Below are 23,970 nucleotides of genomic sequence, written 5' to 3'. Positions count from 1 at the left end.
GTAAGACAGTTGTCAATAGAATTATGCTGTCTTTACAGGATACTATGTGCATACAATCTGTGATTAAACAACCATGGAATTGACAGCACAAAACGTACACAGTATGTTTATATACAGTATAAACAATAAAGTATCTCATCTATCTGGCTATCCTACCCTCTAACCATCTTTCATCCATCTGTCCATCCCACTTTCTTTCCACTACCTAGCCATCATTCTTTCTTCCTTTCACCAGTCATTACTGCTTCACTCAGTATAACCCGTACTGATTAACCTCCTCTTGCTACCATAATAATACCTTTTCCACTACCAATATATGACTTTGCAAGCCCATAACATTTCTTCTGGAACTTATTTTTCTGATTTGTATAACTAGTACTATATGCTTGTGTATTTGTCTATATTAAAAACACTTGTCTTGTGTTGCAGCTGGTGAGAAGGCCATTGTGTGTGACCAGTGTGGAGCTCAGTTCCAGAAGGAGGATGCACTGGAGGCTCACCGACAGATCCACACAGGTAGAAACACATCCAGACCTGCTGCTTCAATAAGACTTTACACATGTTCGGGCCATGTTCCCCCCTTCACTCACTGTGTAAGAGAGAATTGAGAGAGAGAGAGAGCTCTCTTTAAAACAGTTGCTCTGCTGCACTGTGGCTTTACACCTTCTGATTCTCTGTCTATAGTCTTTAGTGCACTGTTGAGTTTAGATGTATAAGACCTGCACAAAAGGGCCAGGTTGATAGCCGTAAAAAGTAAAACTAAACTAAATGCATGTCAGAACATGTGAAGTAACATCGGTGTGCTTGTTGACCTGATGATATGTTGATGTTAAATTTGAAACAAGATAAGTACATTTTAAATTGGAAGGATAGTTTTCATAGTGAGACCCATAGTGTTTTTCTCTTACTCCTGACACCAGACCAAGCAGAATGACCCATCCCCAGCAATAGACATAGGCTATAATAAGTTTTAACATTAGCCCACAGTGACCATGGTTTCCGGTTAAAGCCAACCCCCTGAGTCATGGTCATAAGCTCACTAGCTCGCGCGCCCACTCTCGGTGGGGGCCTGGAATCTCTACTGGCACACACAGAAGGGGTTGCGAGGATGCCAGAAAGGGCAAGGGACACCCAGACCTGGGGGCTTACAGCTGCTGGCTGGGTCCGGATCACATCAGCTCATCTAATCCTGTGGGGGTAAATAAAGCAACGGTAATCAAGACTGTAGGAGAAGGCTGCGCTTGGCAGGCCAGTCTTGTTTATCAGTGGGATGATGATGATGATGATGATGATGATGATGATGATGGTGCCAGGAACCAAATCTTTCCAGCACATTCAGAAAGCCACCCCCCACCACCGGTAGTGGTATGTGAGAGCCGTCCTTAATTTAGGAGAGGGGTCGACTCGGATTTCCCCTCTCTTGGCACAAGTTGTGTGTGTGCGCGTGCTGGACATCAGTCTGTGGCAGATGGGCCACCACCTCAAGTGTGTATTGCGTTGATGTGTGTGAGACCCTCGGGTTACAGCCATACTATCACTCTGCACTTTTGACTCTGGCCAAACAAGCCATCCTCTTACAGAAGTGGTTTGACGTAAGCCTTATATCCTCCCAAGACCTTTTCCTTTTCCAAGAGAAAAAATGAATTATTAATATACTATATATATCACCGGCCACTTTATTAGGTACACCTTGCTAGTACCGGGTTGGACCCCCTTTTGCCTTCAGAACTGCCTTAATTCTTTGTGGCATAGATTCAACAATGTGCTGGAAACATTCCTCAGAGATTTTGGTCCATATTGACTTGATGGCATCACGCAGTTGCTGCAGATTTGTCAGCTGCACATCCATGATGCGAATCTCCCGTTCCACCACATCGCAAAGGTGCTCTATTGGATTGAGATCTGGTGACTGTGGAGTACAGTGAACTCATTGTCATGTTCAAGAAACCAGTTTGAGATGATGTGAGCTTTGTGACATGGCGTGTTATCCTGCTGGAAGTAGCCATCAGAAGATCGGTGCACTGTGGTCAGAAAGGGATGGACATGGTCAGCAACAATACTCAGGTAGGCTGTGGCATTTAAACGATGCTCAATTGGTACTAAGGGGCCCAAAGTGTGCCAAGAAACTATCCCCCATACCATTACACCACCACCACCAGCCTGAACCGTTGATACAAGGCAGGATGGATTCATGCTTTCATGTTGTTTACGCCAAATTCTGACCCTACCATCTGAATGTCGCAGCAGAAATCGAGACTCATCAGACCAGGCAACGTTTTTCCAATCTTCTGTTGTCCAATTTTGGTGAGCCCATGCGAATTGTAGCCTCAGTTTCCTGTTGAGTGGCACCCGGTGTGGTCTTCTGCTGCTGTAGCCCATCTGCTTCAAGATTCGACGTGTTGTGCATTCAGAGATGGTCTTCTGCATACCTTGGTTGTAACGAGTGGTTATTTGAGTTACTGTTGCCTTTCTATCATCTCAAACCAGTCTGGCCATTCTCCTCTGACCTCTGGCATCAACAAGGCATTTTCGCCCAGAGAACTGCCGCTCACTGGATATTTTCTCTTTTTCTGACCATTCTCTGTAAACCCTAGAGATGGTTGTGCGTGAAAATCCCAGTAGATCAGCAGTTTCTGAAATACTCAGGCCAGCCCGCATGGCAGCAACATCCATGCCACATTCAAAGTCACTTAAATCACCTTTCTTCCCCATTCTGATGCTCGGTTTGAACTTCAGTAGGTCGTCTTGACCATGTCTACATGCCTAAATCCATTGAGTTGCTGCCATGTGATTGGCTGATTAGATATTTGCGTTAAAGAGCAGTGGACAGGTGTACCTAATAAAGTGGCCGGTGAGTGTATATTATTATTGTTTTTCAATGTATTGTTGTGTTTTGTTCAATTGGGAGGGCTCATCTGAGTTTTGCATCAGCCAACCCTCCAACAGAACCAGGATGGACTTCCTTGACACATGGAGACATTCACACTGTCTCATCCAGGCCTGACCCAGAGTCTTCCAGCAGCACTATGGGTGGCCCTGCATTTCTTGACAGGCATGTCTCGGGGCTAGCCCCACTTGAACAGCCCCCTATTTGACAGGGGAAGGGGGGCCTCTGGAGGGGCCCAGACCAATCCGGGTCTCGGTGTAAAGAGGGGTTAAACGAGGCTAATGATCAGACAGGCATACCAGCAGAAAGGCACTCTAAATATAGCATTCCAGTCTGGAGTCAGAAATGGGCAGCAGGACTTGTCTTCCTGCCAGGGATAGGAACAGCAGTGTGGCCAGGCTCCCCTGAGGCCTTGCAGGCTTATATTTTAAAATGTGCTCTAACGCATGGCTGGGCTGATACGCAGACTCTCTTTTTTCCCCCCTCTCCATCTCTCAATATGCTCACCCATATGCTTAGCTTTACTCCATCAACGAGTCTTGGAAAATGGGTTATCACCTAATTCTATCTCTGTGTGTGTGTGGCTGGGAATAACATACTGTACACTGTAAGGAAAATGATTATTCATACATTTGCTAAACGTTGACAACACACCATGTACATATCACCTGCTAACATTTGCAGTAAGTGTGACTCGTGAGGTGAGACCCAAAGGTGAACAGTGAGTAATAGTTCTTCTCTCTCCCAAACAGAATGAAATGAACACAACAAACTTTGTAAATGGGTTGCCATGTTCACCTACTTCATTGTAAGAATGGAACTCCTTAGGGAGCTGCTGTGTCCATACAACCATACAGAAACAGACTAATGTTACTTAACAGCAAGCAATGCTTCCCCCCTTCTCCCCTTTCCATGGTCCAGTGGCTGTGTGACTCAGGTGTTGCATCCACTATATAAATAGTTAATGACCATCGGCGTGGAGGTGGTGTTTACGATAGCCAGAGTTTTGAGCGACGTTGTAAACATCCAGGTCTCAGTTTCCCGCTGGCAGCCTGGCCAGGCAAGAGAGGGTACAGAAGGGCAGAGAAGGGCTGGTTCTCTCCTGTTCTCATGCAGTACTCAAACCTAGCTCTCCCTGCCACTGAAATACCCCCTGTCAAGTAGTCTAGTGATGAATGGCATTCCTGGAAACCACTGCAGTTCAGAAAAAGGGCATTATGTCACAGCTAAATGTATGATTTACAGAACAGAAGAATATGTAGTTCTCAAACAAGATATCATGGTCATACTGTATGTTGGCTGTATTTCATATACTGTACTTTCCTATGACCACCACATTTCACAATGTCAAGTCTTGTACAGTGGTCGAACATAAAAAAGAAGAAAGATATCAGAGGAAAAACACTGTTGACCATCAAAGCCAGATGTTATCTAAGCGGCTTCTTGGCAGTACGGGGTGTTGTTCTCAAATGACAATATTTGGCCCTGAAGTCATGCCCATTTCTGGGTAATGCCGCTCCTTCAATGGGCACTATTGTGGCATCCCTTCTGGCCAGTTGACGTCAGAGGCATCAGCTGCTGCAGTGCTCTAAACACTCAGTCTCTGCTTAGGAAACAGACAGGACTTAGGCTGTATATTTAGCATTTCTCAGTATTAGCTTGGTAAGTTTTTCTCACGTACAGTACATTGCACATGACATTATACATTATATTTCTTCAATTTAAGGGGAATGCTAACGGCCAGTGCATTCTTGAAATAGCAGATTGAAATGAACATAACTGTGGCAACCACCTGTCAAAAGAAGTAGTTATCCAAAACAAAAGCCAGGGGATTTATCATGTTATCTGTTTTTTGATACATCTATTTCCTCATCAGGCTAATAGATTAGCATTAGGCCTCTCGTCTCTTTAAGCTTAGACATTGATTCTGGCACAGTATCCTCATGCCCTGACACAGAGGGGGTATCAGAGTTGGCCTCTGTGGTGGTTCGGGTGCCAGGGACTGAGAAAAACAACATCATGCGCCGGTGTTTATGCACTGCCCCCGCAGACCGCACAGGTCTGACCTACTTTCTAAGGGCAGGCCAACCTGACTTCCCTACAGAATCTCTTACAGCTCCAGGGTTTTGTCCACACCCTAGCTAAAGTCACTTGTGAATCGCATTATACTGCAGCACCCGACGTCACTAATTCAGCTAAAAGGTTTGCACAGCACACCAAAAAACCTTTTCTCTCACACAAGAGGGGGAATTACCTTGATGGATTTTGAGAGTTACAAAAGCTCCTTATATGACCCTATGTAACTCTGTCCCAGTTCGATGACATAATATTTATGGATATCCTCAATACATGTGGCTAGTAAAGCAATTTTTGCTGCAACGGTTTTTTTGCCCCCCACTGGATTTGTGAGTGCAGAAACATGGAGATCTAGGCAGAATGTTCCAGTAGAGGAGGAGCAGCCCCGTCAGGACACTTTGAACCATGTCAGAGATGAGTGTTGACAATGCTGTAATGGCATGGGGGACAGAGAGCTGAGAGCAGTGTTAGTCGTCTGTAACAGCCCCCTCCATCTACAGACTGGAGATCCTCTGGGACTCAGTGTCTCTGTCTCTGAAATATCAATGGAGGTCATCTTGTCACTGCCATATTCAACGGTGGAGGGGAACACTGCTATCATGCAAATAATTTGGATCACACTGTACATACTGCGTCTCTTCTGATGTAGGAAAATGCCATCTGATTTTGGCTGTGCCTCGGAAGTGTCTCCTGTAAAATGGTTGTTGTCCACAAACAGGAACAAAACAATCCCCCCCCCCCCCCCCCGACACACACACACACTCACGCACGCACTCACTCAGTGAAAATAGAAATAATAGAGGGGACTATCACCCTCCTTCCCTATACCCCCACCCTCTCTCTCTCTCTCCTCCCCTCCTTTTTAAGTCTTCTGTTACAGGGAAAATATGCAAACCATGTTGGAGAGGCAACAGTGGGTTTAGTTGGTGGGAACACGGCGTGACTCCAGCGGCCGGGGCCGCAGAGTAAACAGTTTCTTTCTCAAGCCAGAAATAGTTTGGACAGAGAGCGAGAGAAAAGGGAGGACAACACGCCTGTGTTATGGCGCAGGGAGAAAAGAAGCCCTGAGGCCACTTTCTTTCTTTCTGTGTCTCTCTCTCTCTCTTTCTTTCCCTCTCCCACCCACTTCTTTCTTTTTTCCCCACATCTGAAAATGTTCAGTGGTGGCCTCCCAATCAGTCCCACACACACACCCCCTTCTCATGTCACTCTCGCAAATTCAGCCAGCACCACCGGTACACAAGGGTCACGTCAAAAGTGTTGATTATCTCAATCACATTAGGCGTCTGTTTAGCATTTAGTTAATTGTCGCGTTATTAAGTTGTCAGTGAGCATTAGGCCAGCGATGAACAATGCAAATAGTCTGTGCAGACTCCCCCCCCCCCCCCCCCCCCCACACACACAGACACACACAGACACACACATACACACACTCAGCCTGGGTATGGAATTGATTCAGTTTGACTACCAAATCGATCTTAAGATCTGCAGGGGTGTTTATGTGAAATCAAGGTTGCTTAAACACAAGCCATCTCCATTTACAACCAAAATAGAAACAGCAACTTCTAACTTGAAGGTTATTGTTTGATTGCATGTTAGCATCATTTATGCCCCTTTGCTGCAGTCATCTGATTTGTGCCCAAATGCTGATTAGCATGGCTAAGCGCTAGCCCACATATTTCACTGGTCATTCATTATTGAGCAAGCTGTCCCTCACTGGGGCAGATAACCCCTCTGTCTGGGACTGTGGAGGGCACACAGGGTCGTCACAGGTATCGTATTGTACACATCTGTGTCCCTGTTAACCACAATGGAGGGCAGGAATGTCTGGGCTGTTAGTGAAGGTTTGTGTGCCCTCTTATCTCAATGAGTAGGCTATGAGCCAGTAGGCTATGAGCTACAATAGTAATGTACTGTACTTTATATTCGGTGTTACAGTACAAGTCTATGTCCCTATAAAACAGTGATGTGATAGTTGTATACCAGCTAGTCAAACTCCCATCTGTCCCCTATTAAAACATCAGTGCTGTGCAATTGTTAGGTCTAATTTTCCGATTTTCAGATCTGTGTCTTTGCTATAAATCTGTAGTAATGTACAGTTTAAGTGATTGGATGGCTTTGTTGCCCATCACACCAGGTGATCATTAGCTCCTACTGAAGGTCTATGGGTTTGGAGGGATAAAGTCTCTCCTAAATATAACACAAGCATGGATACACCCAGACCCATTTTTTTGCAAAAGCATTGATGGTAAAGAAAATAAAGAACAGTGAGTGAGAATACTCCTCTGAGGTCATTTGAGTTTATAGAGTAAGTTAACAGGTGGCATAGGCCATGCTTTGAAACTGAAACCTCCCACTGTCCCTTTTAAAAGAGTTGTGCTTTGCAGTATGGGGTTTTGCACATTTGCCCAAGGTGTCATGTGAAAGACCCAAGTTCAGTTCAGATGACTGGCACCTCAAGTCCTTTTAGAATCTTATGGGGTTATTTCAATAGTGGTGCTATTTACCTCTAACCTGTAGCCCTAAAAGGCTTTAAACTCGCCACTCTCCCCTCACCTTCCTTTGCTCTCCCGAACAGACATTATTTCTCACCTTCCCTCTCTCTCTCTCTCTCCCTCATGCTCACTCTCACTCACTTCTAAAAATAAGAAGAGTACAAGTGGTCCGAGTCACTATCAGTGACCAAATTAAATCAAGTGCAGACCAGACTACAGTCTCTTCTTCTTCTCTTCTTTTTTCCTCTGCTCCCCTCTCCAAACTAATTTTTTCCCCAGATAGGATCTAAATGAGTTTTCCAGGCACGGAGGATGCTCAGCTGGGCTGATAGATACCATGCGGGGATGTGGCGCAGGCCAACACCCAGAAGTAATCATCCGCCGTGGCAGGAATGTTTAGCCATTAGGCCAAGTGTAAATTCCCACAATGAGCTCTGCTTTTATTGACTGGGCCCTGGTGCATTATGCAAGGCGTCTGCGAGGTAGGGGTGTGTTTGTTTGTTGGAGAGAGAGAGGGAGAGAGAGAGCTGGCACCATCACAGCTTCTTCCCTTGCCCACCCAGTCAGTGAGAAGTACCCAACCGGGCCTCTCCGTTCCCTCGCCTCTGGGTCGTGGCTTAGTAGGTGTCGTGGTGGCACAGCCTCATTGTGGCATCACCACAGGGACCTGGGGAACAACATTGTCTTGGGGAGAGGTATTTGTCGAAGGAGGGGGGGCAGCGTTTTGGCAGCAAATGGGGATATCAGAATCGGTTTGGTGGAGCAGTCGGGGAGAATCCTTCTGTGTGAGCGTGCTTTGTGGTGCTTTGTGGTGCATTGTGAGCCAGAGACAGCAGCGTGTGTCCGGAGGGGGAAATAAAAAGTTTTGTTGGGGGAGATTATGGACTCCTGGAGGCTCAGCGATTCACGCACCGTAAAAGAAAGCCAGCAGGATGCTTGGGCAAATCTAGCCGCCAAAACCCCTCCTCACCCCAGATATCTCTCCTGCACGTTACAATGCGACCCTAGCAAGCCCATCCTGTGTCCAACAAGCATTAACTCCCCCGGATTCACATTCAAACACTGTATCTGCGTGTTTGCCGCTGCGGCTTTGTTAAGGACAACTTGGTTAAAGGGTTTGATAAGGGAAGAGAAGCTAAAAAAAAAAACAGCAACAGCCTTCACCACAGAGGGAAAGAAAGCCCTCTATTGTCACTAAGTTTCCCACCTTGAAATATCCCTGTCACATTTTAACCTTGGTGGCGTGAGGAGTTTGAATAGAGAAGGATTCGCTCTGAGACGGAACAGAGGGGCCGGGAATCACAATGGCCCAGGCTCTTTTGTTCACTGCGTTATTCGGAGTAAATCTCCCTCGGTAATTAGATTTGAGCTGTTTGCGAACATCTTAAAAGTGATTGGTATAAAAACAGCTACGCGTGAGGGCCCTTTTAATTTACAGTGCAAATACGTTTCGATTAGCGCAGGGGGAATGGAGGAGGAGGAGGAGGAAATGGGGGGAAGTTCTTTCTTTCTTTTTGTTGTTGTTATTGCCAGAAAGGAGGGGGTGAAATGGCTCTTCTGTTACTTAATTGTGAACTGGGAGATTAGTGTGAGCACTTCCAACCTTTCCACCCTCGGACAAAAGAACCATCAGATCTGGTTGCCTAGTGACATGGTTTTCACACTGACCAATTTAGCCAATCGCTAGCGCTCGCTACCTGTGGTCTGTTGAAAAGGGGATGGAGTATTGGGCCCCGTGTTATATGAGTGATTACACAAACCTCACCCTCTCTCTGTCTAATCGACTGTCACTGAACTTTAATGGCTCAAGGGGTACCACAAATTAAGATTCCATCCTTGTCTATCTCCTAGAATCATATAAAAGTTAATGTACCCAGAACAGTGACATTCAGAAGACAGTTTAGGTTTGGAAAATGCTTTGCGTGAGACAGTGAGGGCACCAAAGCATGCAGAATGTCCATCTCCACCGCACACTACGCAATCAAAGTGCACTTAGCAGTGTCATATTGATTATAGGAGCTTAACCTCTGTAAATCTCTATGCTGTTCTGGCACCAGGCCCGTAGACTTGGAGATACTGTACGCTGTTGCTCCGCTCAAGTGGGACCAGGGTTTTCCTCTTACATCGTTGGAAGTTACCCTGCCACATGGAATTCTGGGATAACGGTCACTTCTGCTTGTGTTTCTCATGGTTTGACAAACTGAGCAAACCAGAGCCATTCCAAGTGTCTCCTCTGACTCAGACTGGCTATAAACAATCCATAAAAGTAATCTTTAAATGAAATGTAGCTGTTTTAGTTTTTGTTAACCATTTGACAAAAATGAAAAAAGATTGGAGGATATAGCTATAAACAATCGATAGAGTAACTGTTTAACTAAAATGTAGTGGTTTTGGTTCACCGACTGACAGAAACAGAAAAAAAGCGAGGAGGATAGAGGTATTTTCCCTCAGAGGTGGTGACGGTGGACAGCTAGCCCTCTGAAGTGGGGAACTCAGGTGGGACCCATTACGCCCCACGGAGGGCCGGCTCTTATCAGTTAATAGCAGGTTTCCAAGGAGCGGAATTGTTTTGATAGATGGCACCTGGTCAGGCCCTTTTCACCAGTCACAGAAACCCCACCAAAATGAAACGCGCCCAGATAAGCTATCTCTGAAACTACGCGGCCAGTGAGTGTTAATTCCTGAAAAGGGAGGGTAGTGGTGTGGTAGAAGTTTTTTTTTTTTTGGGGGGGGGGGGGGGTTTGGAGGTGAAGTGGTGGTTTTTCTATCCAAGCATGTTGTCAGATAGGTATTCCTGTGTTTAGAAATCCTAACTGGCTAGATAAGGCTTTTGTGTATTTGCACAGGTGTGTCTTTGTAAGCGAGTCAGCGTTTTACCTCATTAGCTTACATTCCTCTATAAAGTTATACATTGAATTTGTTCTTTTTAGGGGTTGTCATTAAATTTACAGCTTTAATCTTGGTTGTTAATTATTATTTTATTTTTTTCAGGCACTCCTCACATATGTCCCTGCTAATTTTCTTTGATTTATTTGTACACCTTCACCTACAATCCACACCATTAAAAACACTAAATTTGACTTTTTTTCATTTCATTCAGGCTTTAAGTTAGTTTGGTTAATTGCATTGAATTTGTGTAATTCTGGTTAGTTTAGTTTGTCGTAAATCTGGGGTAATCAAAGATTGTTTTAGTTGGCCTTTGATTACTTAATTTTCTAAGCCAGTTTACTAAGTCTCATTTCTAGACTGGTCAATGCTGTTAGTGTCCACTCTGGCCCCAGTTGATCCCCTAGTAAGGAGAGAGGAAAAACATCAACCCCCCACCCTGGAATGTTGAGGGGTGGGTAAAAGGGGGGTCAGAGGGGTGGAGGGAGGCCGCCCTCCCAGGGCCTGGTGTCCGTTTACAGTCCGACCACACGGCCCGCTGACCAATGGCCCAGGAATGTGATTGATTATGTGGTGTTTGGGCCATTGAGGACCTTTCAGCGGCTTAGGGGTCATCTCCTCTGCAAATCTGCTTCCTTTTGTACAGTGAGGGCCAGGAGAGAAGTCCTCACAAAACCAGTCTTTTTTTCTTCCTCCTTCTCTTCGTCTTCTTCTTTATCCTGGGAAAATGGGGGAGGGGGAACGTCAAATAAATAAACTTTTTTTTTCTCCTCTCGCTCCCACTCTTTCCCCTTAAGTTACTCTTTAAAAATAACACCTTGGTCTTAAATTCAGAGGGGTGCTTTTATTTTAAACCATATTGACAGAAAATCTCTAAAACAAAAAGTGGAATTTAGGGCAGAATTACAAGGCTGTAAAATGGGTTTGTTAACGTTTCCTTAGGATAAAACTATTGATAATGGAGCACACAAGCTGTTATGGATTTAAAAAAAAAAATAGATTACCAAAGCAATGAATGAATGATTGTACCCTCAGATATTATCGTTTAAATATCTCCAAGAACGAACCCTTGTTCAGATTAAGATTTACATAAAACTACACATTTATTGCCAAAAGACTGATTTCTGATTATCCCAAAACATCACAGATCATAGCCTCCTTAATGCAAGAAAAGCAAACTCTCCACTCCAACCAAGTCCAATTTATTTCATGCATTTTAAGAACAGGCAATTTGGCTGTCCTTAAACACAAGTTGGAGGGAAGAGCCCCGCCATGTAATCCTTTGATGTGTGGCCAGTCAAGGAGCTCAGGATGACAGTGCAATTCAGAAAATGTGGCAGTCCTTGGCCCTCAGGGGCCAGGCCTTTGTGGTCACAGGACCAGGATTAGACTTTAACCCCTAGGCTAGGGCCCTGGGCCAGGTGAAAGGGCAGGAGTCTTAAAAAAAAAAAAAAGAGTCTCCCTTTCACACCAAAATGCAATGCCTTTCTAGTTACTGTCCCCTTTTCTTATTTGAGCATTAAGCATTTCAGATGTCATTCGTTTCTTTAAATTGATGTTTTGTGTAAAATGTGTTCAGGGCACGTTTGTGTATACAGAATGTGAGTTTTTGACATGTTATAGATTCATATTTGAATGATCTGTCCATCTAAGCACATGGATTGCCAAATATAATAGAGAACAGAGTCCCCTGAAGCTTGTTTTTCAAGTGTGTCTGTCTGCATTTGTTCGTGTGTGTCTTGGTTTGAGTTTGCCCCATTGCGTGCATGCCTTCTGTATATCCACAGACCACCACAAAGCATGGTGGTGGGGTGGGGAGGGGAGCCAAACTCTCTGAAAAGTGTGGCAATTTATAGCAGCTACTCTGGCCCAGCGATAGCAGGCATCCCTAATTCTCCATGCTGTAATTTCCTGGGGTCTGTCGGGGGTGATATATGGCCCGAAGAGAGAGGGTGAGAAGACTGCAGGCAAAGGAGGCAGAGAGGGCAGGAGACTCACAACGACTCAGCCTGAGTGGGACTCTCTGAGTAGGAAGACTCTGATGCACAAACTGACAGGTTGGGTTTTAATTCCACTGTGAGAAAACACTGCTGAGTTAAAGCTGTAAACGTGAATTAATGTAACCATCTCTGGGCCTTGAGATAATTCACTACAAGGCTGTTTCCAATATAAGGGAACTTCTCCAAATGTGTTTTGAGATACGTCATGACTTCAGTGGTGTAGCACTTTTTTTTCTATGTCCGTCTCCCTCTCGAGTTTCGACACAACAAACTCCTGACCCACTGCACTACTTTCTAATCTACAGTCCTGATCCATATCTGCATTGTGTACATTGTGGCTGTAAAGTCTAACGTGTAATAAGAGGCTTTCCTGAGTCTGTTCCTGCAGAGTTTGAGGTCATCTGCGGTCGTCCTCCTGCACTCACTTAACTTTAGTGTGGGAGAAGAAACACAGGGAAGATGGTGTTGTCGAGCCAGAAGAGCACCCCCTTCTGGCCAGAGGCAGTTAGGGCAACTGCAGGCACAGGCTCTCATCCACACTGCAATAGCCACAGGGATCTCCTATCTCTTTTCTTCTAACGCAACTTAATCTGTGATTTTTAATTCAGAAATGACTGTAAGGGCCATTTTGTGCAATTCAGGATATCATTACCATTAGATTATTATCTCATGCTAATCTCTCGTGCGTAATAGTCCTGCAGGACCAATTTATTGAATTGGATTGTTTCTTATCTGCTTTTAACCAATCTGGGGTACCAGTTTTATCCTGTCTCGAGATACTAAGAAAAATAAATTGTGGCCTTTAGTGTAGACAATGATTTAATTTTGCATCGTTGTTAATTCAGTAATACTTTCTATGACACATCTGAATGTACTGCATAATATAATTATTTACGGTGCCTTTTATTTCCCAAATGTCTTGCTATAAGCATTATAACAACACATGGTTCCTTATAACAGTCCATGATAAAATGTGTACCAATAAGTGCATACAAAACACATTTCACATAGGTGGCTCTTAGTCTTAGTCACTGTAGTAGCATACTTGTTGCACACACTGATACAAAACTGTGGCGATGTATTTGAGAGGGGTTCGCTGCCTTGCTGAGTCTCTTATTCACTTTGATTTCCCTTTGAAACAGGCCCTCTTTACTCTCAGCTGTCAGCCCTCACTGCAAATGACTAATTGAACTGCCTTTGAATTTGAAGTCGACAGCCTTGTAACTTCACAGTGAAAGGAAGATCGTAATCGGCCATAATACTATTTGTGATAGAATCTGGCTCACAATATTGATTTTAAAGTGTAGCTCCAACAAGCATGTTAGCCAGTTTTCACTATGATTGTCAATTCTCTGCTCAATTAAAATGGTCATGGAAAGAAACTGGGGTACAGTAAGTTGGGGGTTACAGTACTGTAGGAGGAGTAGACAAGGTTTGGTATGATCCTTACATGGACACACACACTGAGCCTTATGCCCTTGGAAGTTCTTGGTAGTCCTCTCTATAATCACCATTACATGCCATTCAACGTCTGAAGGTTCTTCTTGACTGAATTATATATCACATTCAGAGCTCAACAAAATAACAACCTCTTTTATGATGATTTTTTTTAATAGCTGCACATTTCAATGAAAAAGGATGTAAAAGAAAACAGTTTGAAGAACTCAAGATTGAGGTCCTTATTTTCATCAGGATTGAAATAAAATGGAATGGACTTATACAGCTATATTCAACAAAAAATGTTTTTTTCAGAAATAGCATGGTTTGATTTTTCTGCAAATTGAGTGTTTGTATTTAGGTAGTGCTATCTATGTCACCAATAAGGTCTGTGCTAACTCGAGATTGATGATAGCTGAGATGTTTGATACAGACATCTGTTTTAGATGAACACCCAGCATGTTCCTAGACTGACAGGTGTTCTCTCCCTGGGATCAGCTACAAGAGTGTCTCCTCAAATATGAAAAATTACAGTCATTACATTCCCTCTAAATTAAAGAAGAGAATCATTAGCTGTGTGAGTGAGAGAGAGTGAGTGAGCTTTAAGCTTGACTGTTTCTCCTGTGCCATTCTCCCATGCGATCCCATTATGCACAAGATGTGAAATACATGTCCACAACTTGCCTGCCCACTTGTCTCCACCAGCATTTCAACGTGTGTGTGTGTGTGTGTGTGTGTGTGTGTGTGTGTGTGTGTGTGTGTGTGTGTGTGTGTGTGTGTGTGTGTGTGTGTGTGTGTGTGTGTGTGTGTGTGTGTGTGTTAGCAACTGGTCTTTTGTACCCCGCCAAGTCAACCCAAATCAATTTCCTTTCTAATGGAATTAAAAGGTGGTTCGAGAGACTGAGGCAGACTGCTGTATTAGTTCTTCAAAAGCCTTCACCAGACACACACCATCCCCCCGCCCCCACCTACCCAAGGGCCTTTCCCCCGATGCAGCTTGATCGACACTCAGCTGATCTATAAATAAAGGCTTTTCTTCCCTCCACAAAGACTTTTTAGTGGTTTGCTGTTTGCCTTCAAGGTCGGACCTCTCCAAATAAACATGTTTTAGAGATTGTTAGGAAAATGGGCCCCAGCCCTAATTGAGACGGTCAACCTACTGTCAACCAGTGGGAGAGACAAGGGAGCTTTGGTTTCTTCTTCTCATTCCCCCTCTCTCTCTCTGTCTCTATGTTGCTCTCAATTTCTCTCTTTCTCCCTGTCTCTATTCCATTCTTTCCTTATCTCTCTGTCTCTCCTCTTCCTCCCCTCTCTCTTTCTCATTTCAACTGATTTCTCCTTCCTCTCTTTCTCTGTCTCTATTTCACTCTCCATCTCTCTCTTTCTATTTTTCTCTCTTGCTTCACTCTCCATCTCTTTCTCGCTCATTTTACCAATTTTACCTCTTGCTCAAGTGCATTTAAGTTATATAGCTAGTTTGAATAAAGTAGCCTACACTTAACCCAAGTGTACTCCCTTTGTTGAAATGAAATAGTTTTGTATTCAACTTTTGTATAGATATACCGAGCGCTGCATCTTTTTCTTCCTAGAAATTAGCTATCACATGTACATAAATAAGAAAATAGACATTTCTAAGTGCTCCTTTATGACCCTGTGTGTGCAACAAAGAAGTCTGTTTGCACTTTAACTGCAGTCTTAAGGCAGATGGCAGCAAAAAGGATCCTACAATCCCAGCATTTCACATTTTATTATGTTGTTTACGCAGAAAAACACGCACCAGAGAACAGACCATGGCACTGTAATGTCAAGGGCTCCCAATCTATGAAAGCATGTCGATTACTATTCATTTTTCTATTTAGCCATTTTGCCGTCATACAGGCAGCAGCCTTCACTTGGTCATTTGTTGTTCCCGAAGCTGTGCATTCATTCTTCCTGAGCCGCAAGTTTGGAAACATACATCGCCCTTAAGCGCAACCTCAACAAAGGGAACTTGTAACATCCTCCGGCTTGGACTCGTCCTCCCTTCTTTATTTCCTCTAATAGTCCCACAAAGGCCCTACATTAAGCTGGTGGAGAAGCATGCCATCCCTATTATACTTAATACCTTTATCTTTATAAGTAATTTGGCCATGCTGTTCTTAATGCATTCAGATGTGATTAGCTTTACCTTTTTTTTTTGGACACACCAGATCATACCGCCCCCCCAACCCCCCTACCCCCACCCCCCACATTCTCCCTTCTTCATACCCCCAGCTTACCAACCCTCACCACCACCACCCCCCCATCCCCAAAACCCCTGTGTTTGTAGCCGTGCAGCGTTAGTCTCTTTTCTCTCGCCCCCCCCCCGTCTCAGAAAACAAAACAAACTCCCGTCCTGTCAGATGGGGACTGGAGGTTGAAGGGGGGGCAGTGGGGTGACAGTAGAGAGGGGCGCTGAAAGCCTTTTGTCCACTGGGAAAGACCGTGTCAGCGCCGAGTGAGAAAGAGGAAGGGGGTGTGGGGGGTGGAAAGGGGGCAGCTCTGGTCATTTGGCCACAGCAAAGGACCAAAAGTGTAAAGATTAGGGGACATAAGAGGTCGAGCCTAAGAGCCTATGACTAATGCGACCGGTCATTCAGAGCCCTAGCCCACATTGTCTGGCCACTGTCCAGATGGCCATTGGGAATAAATCATGGGAAAATGTGGAGAGTGAATTCCAATGCAGAGGGAGCAGGTTCCAGCCGGATTATCAACCAGACATAGTGAAGGAAAGGGAGTGAGAATGTGATGGGAATGAGGCTTTTCCTACAGTTAAACTTGTTAATGAGTGTAGCGCTGCTAGCCACAGCATTGCTATGTGAGAGTCCAACAGGAGGGGGGATTTTAGCTCCAGCCTTTCGTTTGTATGGATTATAGCTGAAGCACTCACTGTAGGGGTGCTAGAGAGTGGAGAAGGGCATTGTGGGGTTATTTGGCTGTGTGCTAATTCCCCAACAAAGCATTGCCAAAGTCAATTCTGTACTGGAAATGTAGGAAATTGTTTATTTGATAACATGACTGTATTTGTATTTTAGAGAGAAGGATTTATAATAAGGCTTAGTTGGTGGAAATGAGGGTGTGCTAGACAGTAGGTGTGGTTGGAATGGTACATTGGTGTGGTGTAAAAGTGTAGGCCAGGCCCCTCTGGTAACAACCAGGGCAGAGACAGTCTGGGGCCGCCTTGGACACATCTGGACAAACTGGATGGCACCCAGACAGAAAGGTGACAGAACCGTCTTCTGCCGCTTACTGAGTGGGGTTTCCTCTCTCTTTCTCTCTCTTACTTTTCCCTTCTTTTTCTCTTGTTGGCTCTTTTCATCTCTTCCTCACACCCCCTCTTCCTCCTTTGCTATGTCAATGTCTCATGATGAGATGAGCTCTGATAAGATCTTGCATGCCTCTCCCCAAGATGCAAGGTGATATTTGAGAACAGAAGTCCAAACACCCATCTGACAGGATCATATCTGTTTGCTGGTAAATGTAGCATAACACACAGTGCATGTGTGAAATCCTCTTTCAGAATTGGCCCACATTTTGTGTATTCTCTCATGTACAGAATGAGTCTCACATAATTCATGTTACAGTGTTTGGTTTCAAAATATTCCTTGAGCCAAGGTATTTTGTCTTTAACTATTATTCATATCGATTGACTGGATTTTCTGAGAACCATTTAGAAAGAACAGGTCTCATTTTAAGCTTCATCAGGAAACAAACAATGGAACAAACAATTGAACATTTTAAGCAGAAAAACAGGACTTACAAATGACTTGCCTGTGCAAATCTCTTTCACTGTGGCAGTTTGTCATTCGAGTGAATGGCGTCATTTATTTTCACCTTTCCAATGTTTTTCGCAGTAATGGAATTGAGGAGCACTTTTGTATTTATCCTGAGGGGACAAACCACACGCGCACACACACATGCACACTTAATAATGTTGTGGGAAGAATGCGATCAGGCCAATAGAGTGAGGATATTGACTGAAGAACTATAGTAACTTTCCCATTGGTTTTGAGGTTGATACCTGATCACTACCAAAGTGAAATGTCTGGCAATGATTACAAAGATTATTGCATCATTTCATTTGTAGTCGGGATTTCAATTTACAAATGCAGCCACAGTATATAACATATTTATATGGGAAAGAATCTACTGTAAATTTGAAAAATGTAGTTGCATTTTTCTGGAAATGTGTTTTTAACGACAAAATGTATCAATATGATAAAGTGGATTTTCCAATATATGATAGGCATGACACCACTGAAATTATCAATTAGCCATAGTGACCCCTACTGGCCATCAGCCCACACAACACTCCCACTATTGAAATTATCGTTTGTGGCCAATAAAGGAGTGTGAGTGCTGGACACCCTTGGCAACCATTGGCCCCAGTTGCCACAGCCAGACGAGGCGAACGCTGGGGAAGCCAGCTGTACTGCAGGAGCTGTTCCCTCTCATTTGCCGTTCATTCCCCCCCCCCCCCCCCCCACACACACATACTGTACCAGATGATGAACCTGCCAGAGAAAACAATGAAAGTGAATAGGTTATGGATTTGACATGGTCACTGTGGTTACAGTCGAGCTGCAGCCAGTTGATACAATTCAATACCTCTGTGTGTGTGTGTGTGTGTGTGTGTGTGTGCGCGCGCAGACTTGTGTGTGAGCCATCTGAATATGTTACAGTTAACCAACCAAAGAGAGAAGCATTTAAGATACTGAATCTGAATGTACTTCTTATTTGTGAAATGCCACGAGAACATTATAAACAGTTACATTCTTAATACAGGACTCGGTATCTATTGACAGAGAAACAAACAAACAAGAGGACAGAAATTATGTGGGAATGGGAATGGTAACAGCGGCAAAAACAGGAGGGGAAAAAAGGAAACCAAATTATTTACAATCCAAGCCTTGGCCCACTGTAAACTTGAGCAAGCTCCAGACATCTTCCAGACAGTTTCCCCCCTCCTTGGTATGAATCTGCCGTATCTCATTCCCCCGCACTAATTCCAATTTAATTGCCAGTGGCCCGAAGCCTCCTCAATAGGAGTAACAAATGGTTTGATTTTGTAGACTTCATCAGACTGCATTTTAAATGCGACACAGTAACCCGGCGCGAATGCCAATGAAGCCGGCGAGTAGCTCCTCTGTTTACTAATTATCCTTTTTCTTACTTCGAGCCACACTGCGCAAGTTGTCTGATTAAATCGGATTTGTGTGTGTGTGTGTGGTGGGGGGGGGGACTGAGACGAGCACGGTCCTCTGCTTTGTAAACGATCTGCAGGGCCAAGGCAAGGGCCAACTGTGCACTGTAAATTATATTCTCTCAAAGGGGCGTGTGTGTGGTGGTCGTCGTCGTCCCTTGTACCTTTTTTCTCTCTGATACACAGCCTGCTGATGTAATAAATTCTCCAGTTAGGGGTGTTTATGATCTTTAAGAGCTCCATCCGTCAGCGTGGTGCAGATTAATAAAAAAAAACCTGTGTCAACAGTAGATGCCCCCGTGTACAGGGAGGGTGGTATGGCCCTCATGCAGACCTGCCACGATAATACACTGCTAAATAGGCCCATATACTAGACAAAACAAAAACATTTCACTGTCACGGCCAAGCAAATACACTTGATTGTTTGCAATTAAAGACTGAATATGGAGGAAAGACCTTTTCACTTCTCTGTCTATATCAGCAACTGTTTCCAAGTGATGAATTTCCGAGGGGATGGAGATGTTTTCCTGTCAACTAAATGGACAGTTGAGATGCCATATGGTTCCCTGACATTATCTCTGGGTAATTAATATGGCATCTAGCCTGGCATCTGGTGGCATTAATCTAACTGGGAACAGTTCATCTCACCATGCCCGGACCATGACAGACAGACGGGTGAATTATCACTCACTGTTGTTGGCACCAGGAAGCAAGAGAAATTGCTTTGTATGCAGACGACTGTTCGTTTCACTGGGTTTGTTGTTGTTGTGTCTATTGTCTAGTTTGTAGTCTGGTTTCAATGTTTTGTCACTGTAGCTTATAAGAATAATGATTTAGGTTTTTCAACACTGGGATTCTTTAACATTTTGTGAATTTTATCAAAACTATGTTCCATTGAGGGTAAAAGAGAAGCTGAAATCATATCTTTATATTCTAAATACAATACAACTATCTTTAGTCATCACATTTTTGAGGATCATTCCTTTCAGACAATAGGTATTTATTAATTGCATATAGATCTAATTCTCTATGTCTCATCCTTGTTTCTTTTTTCTCTCTCACTCTCTCCCTCCCTCCTCCCGTTAGATCAATAAACAATTCATCGAGGCTCTTTTCTTTGCATTTCTTGTCAAAGCCAGCGAGGCATTTTGAATGAATTAGCGCAATGCTCCTTCTCCCCCTCTCCTCTTTCACGCTCTGTATTCTGGCTCAGACCTGTCATCCTGAGCCCAGGCCTGGTGCCACTGATATGCCAGACCACTCTCCTGGATTAGATGGATCTGCCCTTTTTCTCCAGCCTGGACCCCAAAAAGAGAGAGAGAGAGTGTGTGTGTTTGTGTGCACGCATTTGTGACACATACCAGGCTCTTTAACACAATGTCTGTCTCTGACAATGCTATTAATATGTAGAGAGAGAAAGCGCAACAAGCTGTGCTGCAAATGTGAGTTTGGAAAGGAAGACGCCTTGGCTACAGGATGTACACAACAGCAATACTGTACTCTAATTAATAAAAAGATAATTAGCCATTAGCAACAATTAGCTAACCCCTCCCCCTCAATTCTCGACCTCTGTCACTGATTTCTCCTGGCCTCCATCTAGAGTAGCTGCAAGTCCTTCTAACCTGCAGTCCAAACAGGACTATCAGTGTCGGTGAATGACAGGTGACCAGGGGCATGTCCAGAACTTTTCAAGCGGGATGGCCAGGATGGGAAATCTTTTATGGGGTGGCCAATGATGATTGGCATTATCAATTTGAAATGGGGCACAGATTAGATTGTATACAGTAGGTAGTAAAGCTATTGCTTCTAGATTGTAACATAGTTACCTACCAGCCCCATGTGTGACTAGAATTCTGTTTATATTTCCATTTGAATGTTGTGAATATAGTACTTGGATGATACAAATGTAAATATTATGTAAATATAAAAATAATACTAGTCACAGATGGGGATATAGCTACCTAATGTAGCAATATAGGGGTGTCATTTTAGCTAAGCCAAAGGGATGGGAGAGATGTAGAATAATTTTTTTGTAGTAAAACAAATTAATGTTTCCTGCGTTAGAAAAGTAAAACTGACTACTACAAATATTTTTTTGGACAGTTTTAGTGAAAAATCGGGGGTGGCCATTGCGGTGGCCAAGCTTTTCTCAGGGGTGGTGGGCCACCTCTGTAGCCCTGCCCCTGCGACAGAGGGGACAGAGGCGGTGTTTACCCTGCCCTCTCCCTCTGCTCTGACCGTCTCAGACACAAGGCCCCTTTGTGTTTGGTTTTCACCGCACATCAGGTTACTGCGGATATGAAAATGTTGTATAGGTTTTTGATGCGGCACTTGGCACTTGATGTAGCTGAGAAAGGTATTGCGGTAAACATTATATTGTCCCTGGATTGTTGCTGGATTACATTCTGACAAGTGTCTTTTGAAAGATCCTCAATGTGTGGAAATGGAGGGAAAATATTATGGTAGGCCCCCACCCCACACTTCACCCACAGTGCGGTCATAGTTTTGGCAGCTCTCTGGCAGTATTGTCCCCTTCAGCGAGCCCCCTGCGGGCACCCATTGTCCCCCCAGCCCAATGGGGCTGCCAAGAGCTCCCCCCTACACACCCCCATTTGGTGCACACACCCTTGCCCCCTTGAGCCCCCTCTTGCCCCCCACCCCCACCTGGCCCTCCACAGCTGCCCTCTCTGACCTTTCACCCCCTCCTGCTTTCAGTTCCAACCTCTCCCACAGTGTACACACACACACACACACACACACACACACACAAACATATACAGCACTCTGTCAGCCGCCCCCATCACAGTTATTTACTTATTTACTAATTAATTACTCATTCATCATGGGCAATGATTCAGATTTAACACATTCTCGTTTTTTATTCGGTGATAGCCATTGCTGTTGTGCATGTATTTTTGAGACACATATTATTTTACCATTTGTGGCGTTATGGTGTAGACCTTTTTTGCTCCCTTTTGCTTGAATGCAAGATCCCATTGATGAGAGTGGGGTTCTAAAACGCAGGGATGTGGATCCTGAATTCCCATAATGGCCTGTGATTTAACACCCATGTTCAGGGGATAGAGGTCCTTGTGCTTACCTCCACACAATCAGTCTCTTTTTTAGTTTATTTAGCTCCCATTTTTTATTGATTTCCTCTGAAGGCAGAGACACTTCACCATCTGCAAAGGACCTTAGGAACACAGCACATGCATGAACGTGCGCACACTCTGTATACATATGGCTGGTTCCCTTTTAATACCTCCTCAAGCACTAGGTAGTAACTTATGAGTGATGCTTGATCAATGCCCATAGCTCCAGGGCAGTGGATGTAGTAGTGGTAATCACAGATGTGATTGTGATTTATTATTATTCAAACTTTTTGTTAAATATTTGCACAATTGATTTCTCACTATATAAATATATACACACACCGTCACCACCTTCCCACACACACAGTCAGCCACACTCTCTTACAAAACACACAAAACATACACACAGTCACAAACTGTCCATGAATACATTGTCCTGTCCCTAGATAGCCCTGTATATTTTCATCTGCAGAAGAAAAAACTGCCAACAGGCCTCAGCAGGGCTTTATAATGCTGTTGGAAGGGAACGATTCTCCCATGATTCAGGTGATTCAGACGAGTGATTCAGCCAGTCATTGAAACGCAACAGGTGAAAAACCTAGCCGACAGCTGAGGTGGAAGACAGAGCAGCGGGAGTGCTTCTACTGTCAGCGGGGCTGAATTGAAAAAAAAATAAGTGAGCTAATTGACTTCAGCTTTCTGGCTTAGAATGACACACACAACGACTTATGAGTCATGCATTGTCATGTTTTAGTCAGACACCTGGTAATACTGTACTGTTGATATCAATACTGTATTTAATACTTTTCTGAATGTAAGATATGAATAATATGCTGCATGATCCTACACTTTATGCGGGAGGGGGATGTGAAAGCTTTAATTCTGTGTTATTTTATGTCACACTGTTGTACAGTAGATGTACAGTTAATTTGATAGCCAACTAAAGTTCACTCAGTACTCTCAGCCAAATGTAGTTGTGGATGTTGTGATAGTATGGTGCTGATTTCTCCTCCTTATTGTTGGTGTCGTCCAGTAGCTCATGAGCTTCTCTAGCAGTATACAGGGTAATCACCTTTAGCAATGGCACAAAGGACTGCTCCCTCTGTTTTGTTTTTGTATTTTCCACCTCTAGTGATGATAGTTTTATAAATGTGAGGTAGAGGCAGTCTTCTTAGAATGCATAGGGTTAACGAAATAGGTTGTAGTCGCATGCCAGGGCCTCTTTCCAGACATACCAGGATGCAAGACAGGCATACTAGCCCTATGCCCCACCAGCCTGGACAGCTCTGGCCGCTTGGTCGTGTCACCTCCCCCTCTGGGAGTATTCCTCTCCATTAACAGCCCCCGTCCTTCCCCGCTTAAATAACGGCGCCCGCCACTCCAGCCCCATTAAGATACCACGGCGCTACCGGGACCACAGCCCCCCGATGTACTGTGCCCAAGCCGTTATAAATAGACAGGAGAGAGAGAGAGGGAGTGTGTGGGTGAGGAGGTAAATTATTCCAAAACAGCAGAGCGGGAGTGAGACTAAGCAACCCCCTCCTCTCCCTCCCTCTTACTACTCCACAACCACCTCTTTTCAGGTGTCACTTTGGCTGACTCAATTTTACACTGTAATTGACCTTCCAGGTCAGCTACTTTCTCCCACCTTACTTTTTTATCTCCACCCCTCTCTACATCTGTCAGATGTATCTCCTCGCCACCCCACACCGCTGCTAGCTCGCCCCCCTACCCCCCTCCCCCAGGACTGGACCGACACCTCACTTTGTAGCACTTAATTCTGGCTAACGCTAATCAGCACTGCTGCACTTCATGACACACTGGAGACCTGGGACTGAGGAAGGAGCTCTCTGTCCTGTCCACTTCCAGCTCACCC

The 23,970-nt window shown here is 44.3% G+C and overlaps 1 protein-coding gene across 1 annotated transcript in view; it reads left to right on the top strand.

Annotated features, from left to right (window-relative positions):
* Positions 1–23,970, top strand: part of zbtb16a (zinc finger and BTB domain containing 16a) — a gene marked incomplete at its 3' end in the record, with an annotated part of 86,984 nt that overhangs the window by 53,916 nt on the left and 9,098 nt on the right. The window contains exon 3 of the mRNA XM_083665487.1: positions 430–516. Coding sequence (XP_083521613.1) covers positions 430–516 — 87 coding nt within the window. The remainder of the gene's footprint in view (positions 1–429; positions 517–23,970) is intronic.

This window comes from Argentina silus, assembly GCF_951799395.1.
Source record: "Argentina silus genome assembly, chromosome: 2".
In the NCBI taxonomy this organism is placed as follows: domain Eukaryota; kingdom Metazoa; phylum Chordata; class Actinopteri; order Argentiniformes; family Argentinidae; genus Argentina; species Argentina silus.
This window is presented reverse-complemented; position numbering and strand designations above follow the sequence as displayed.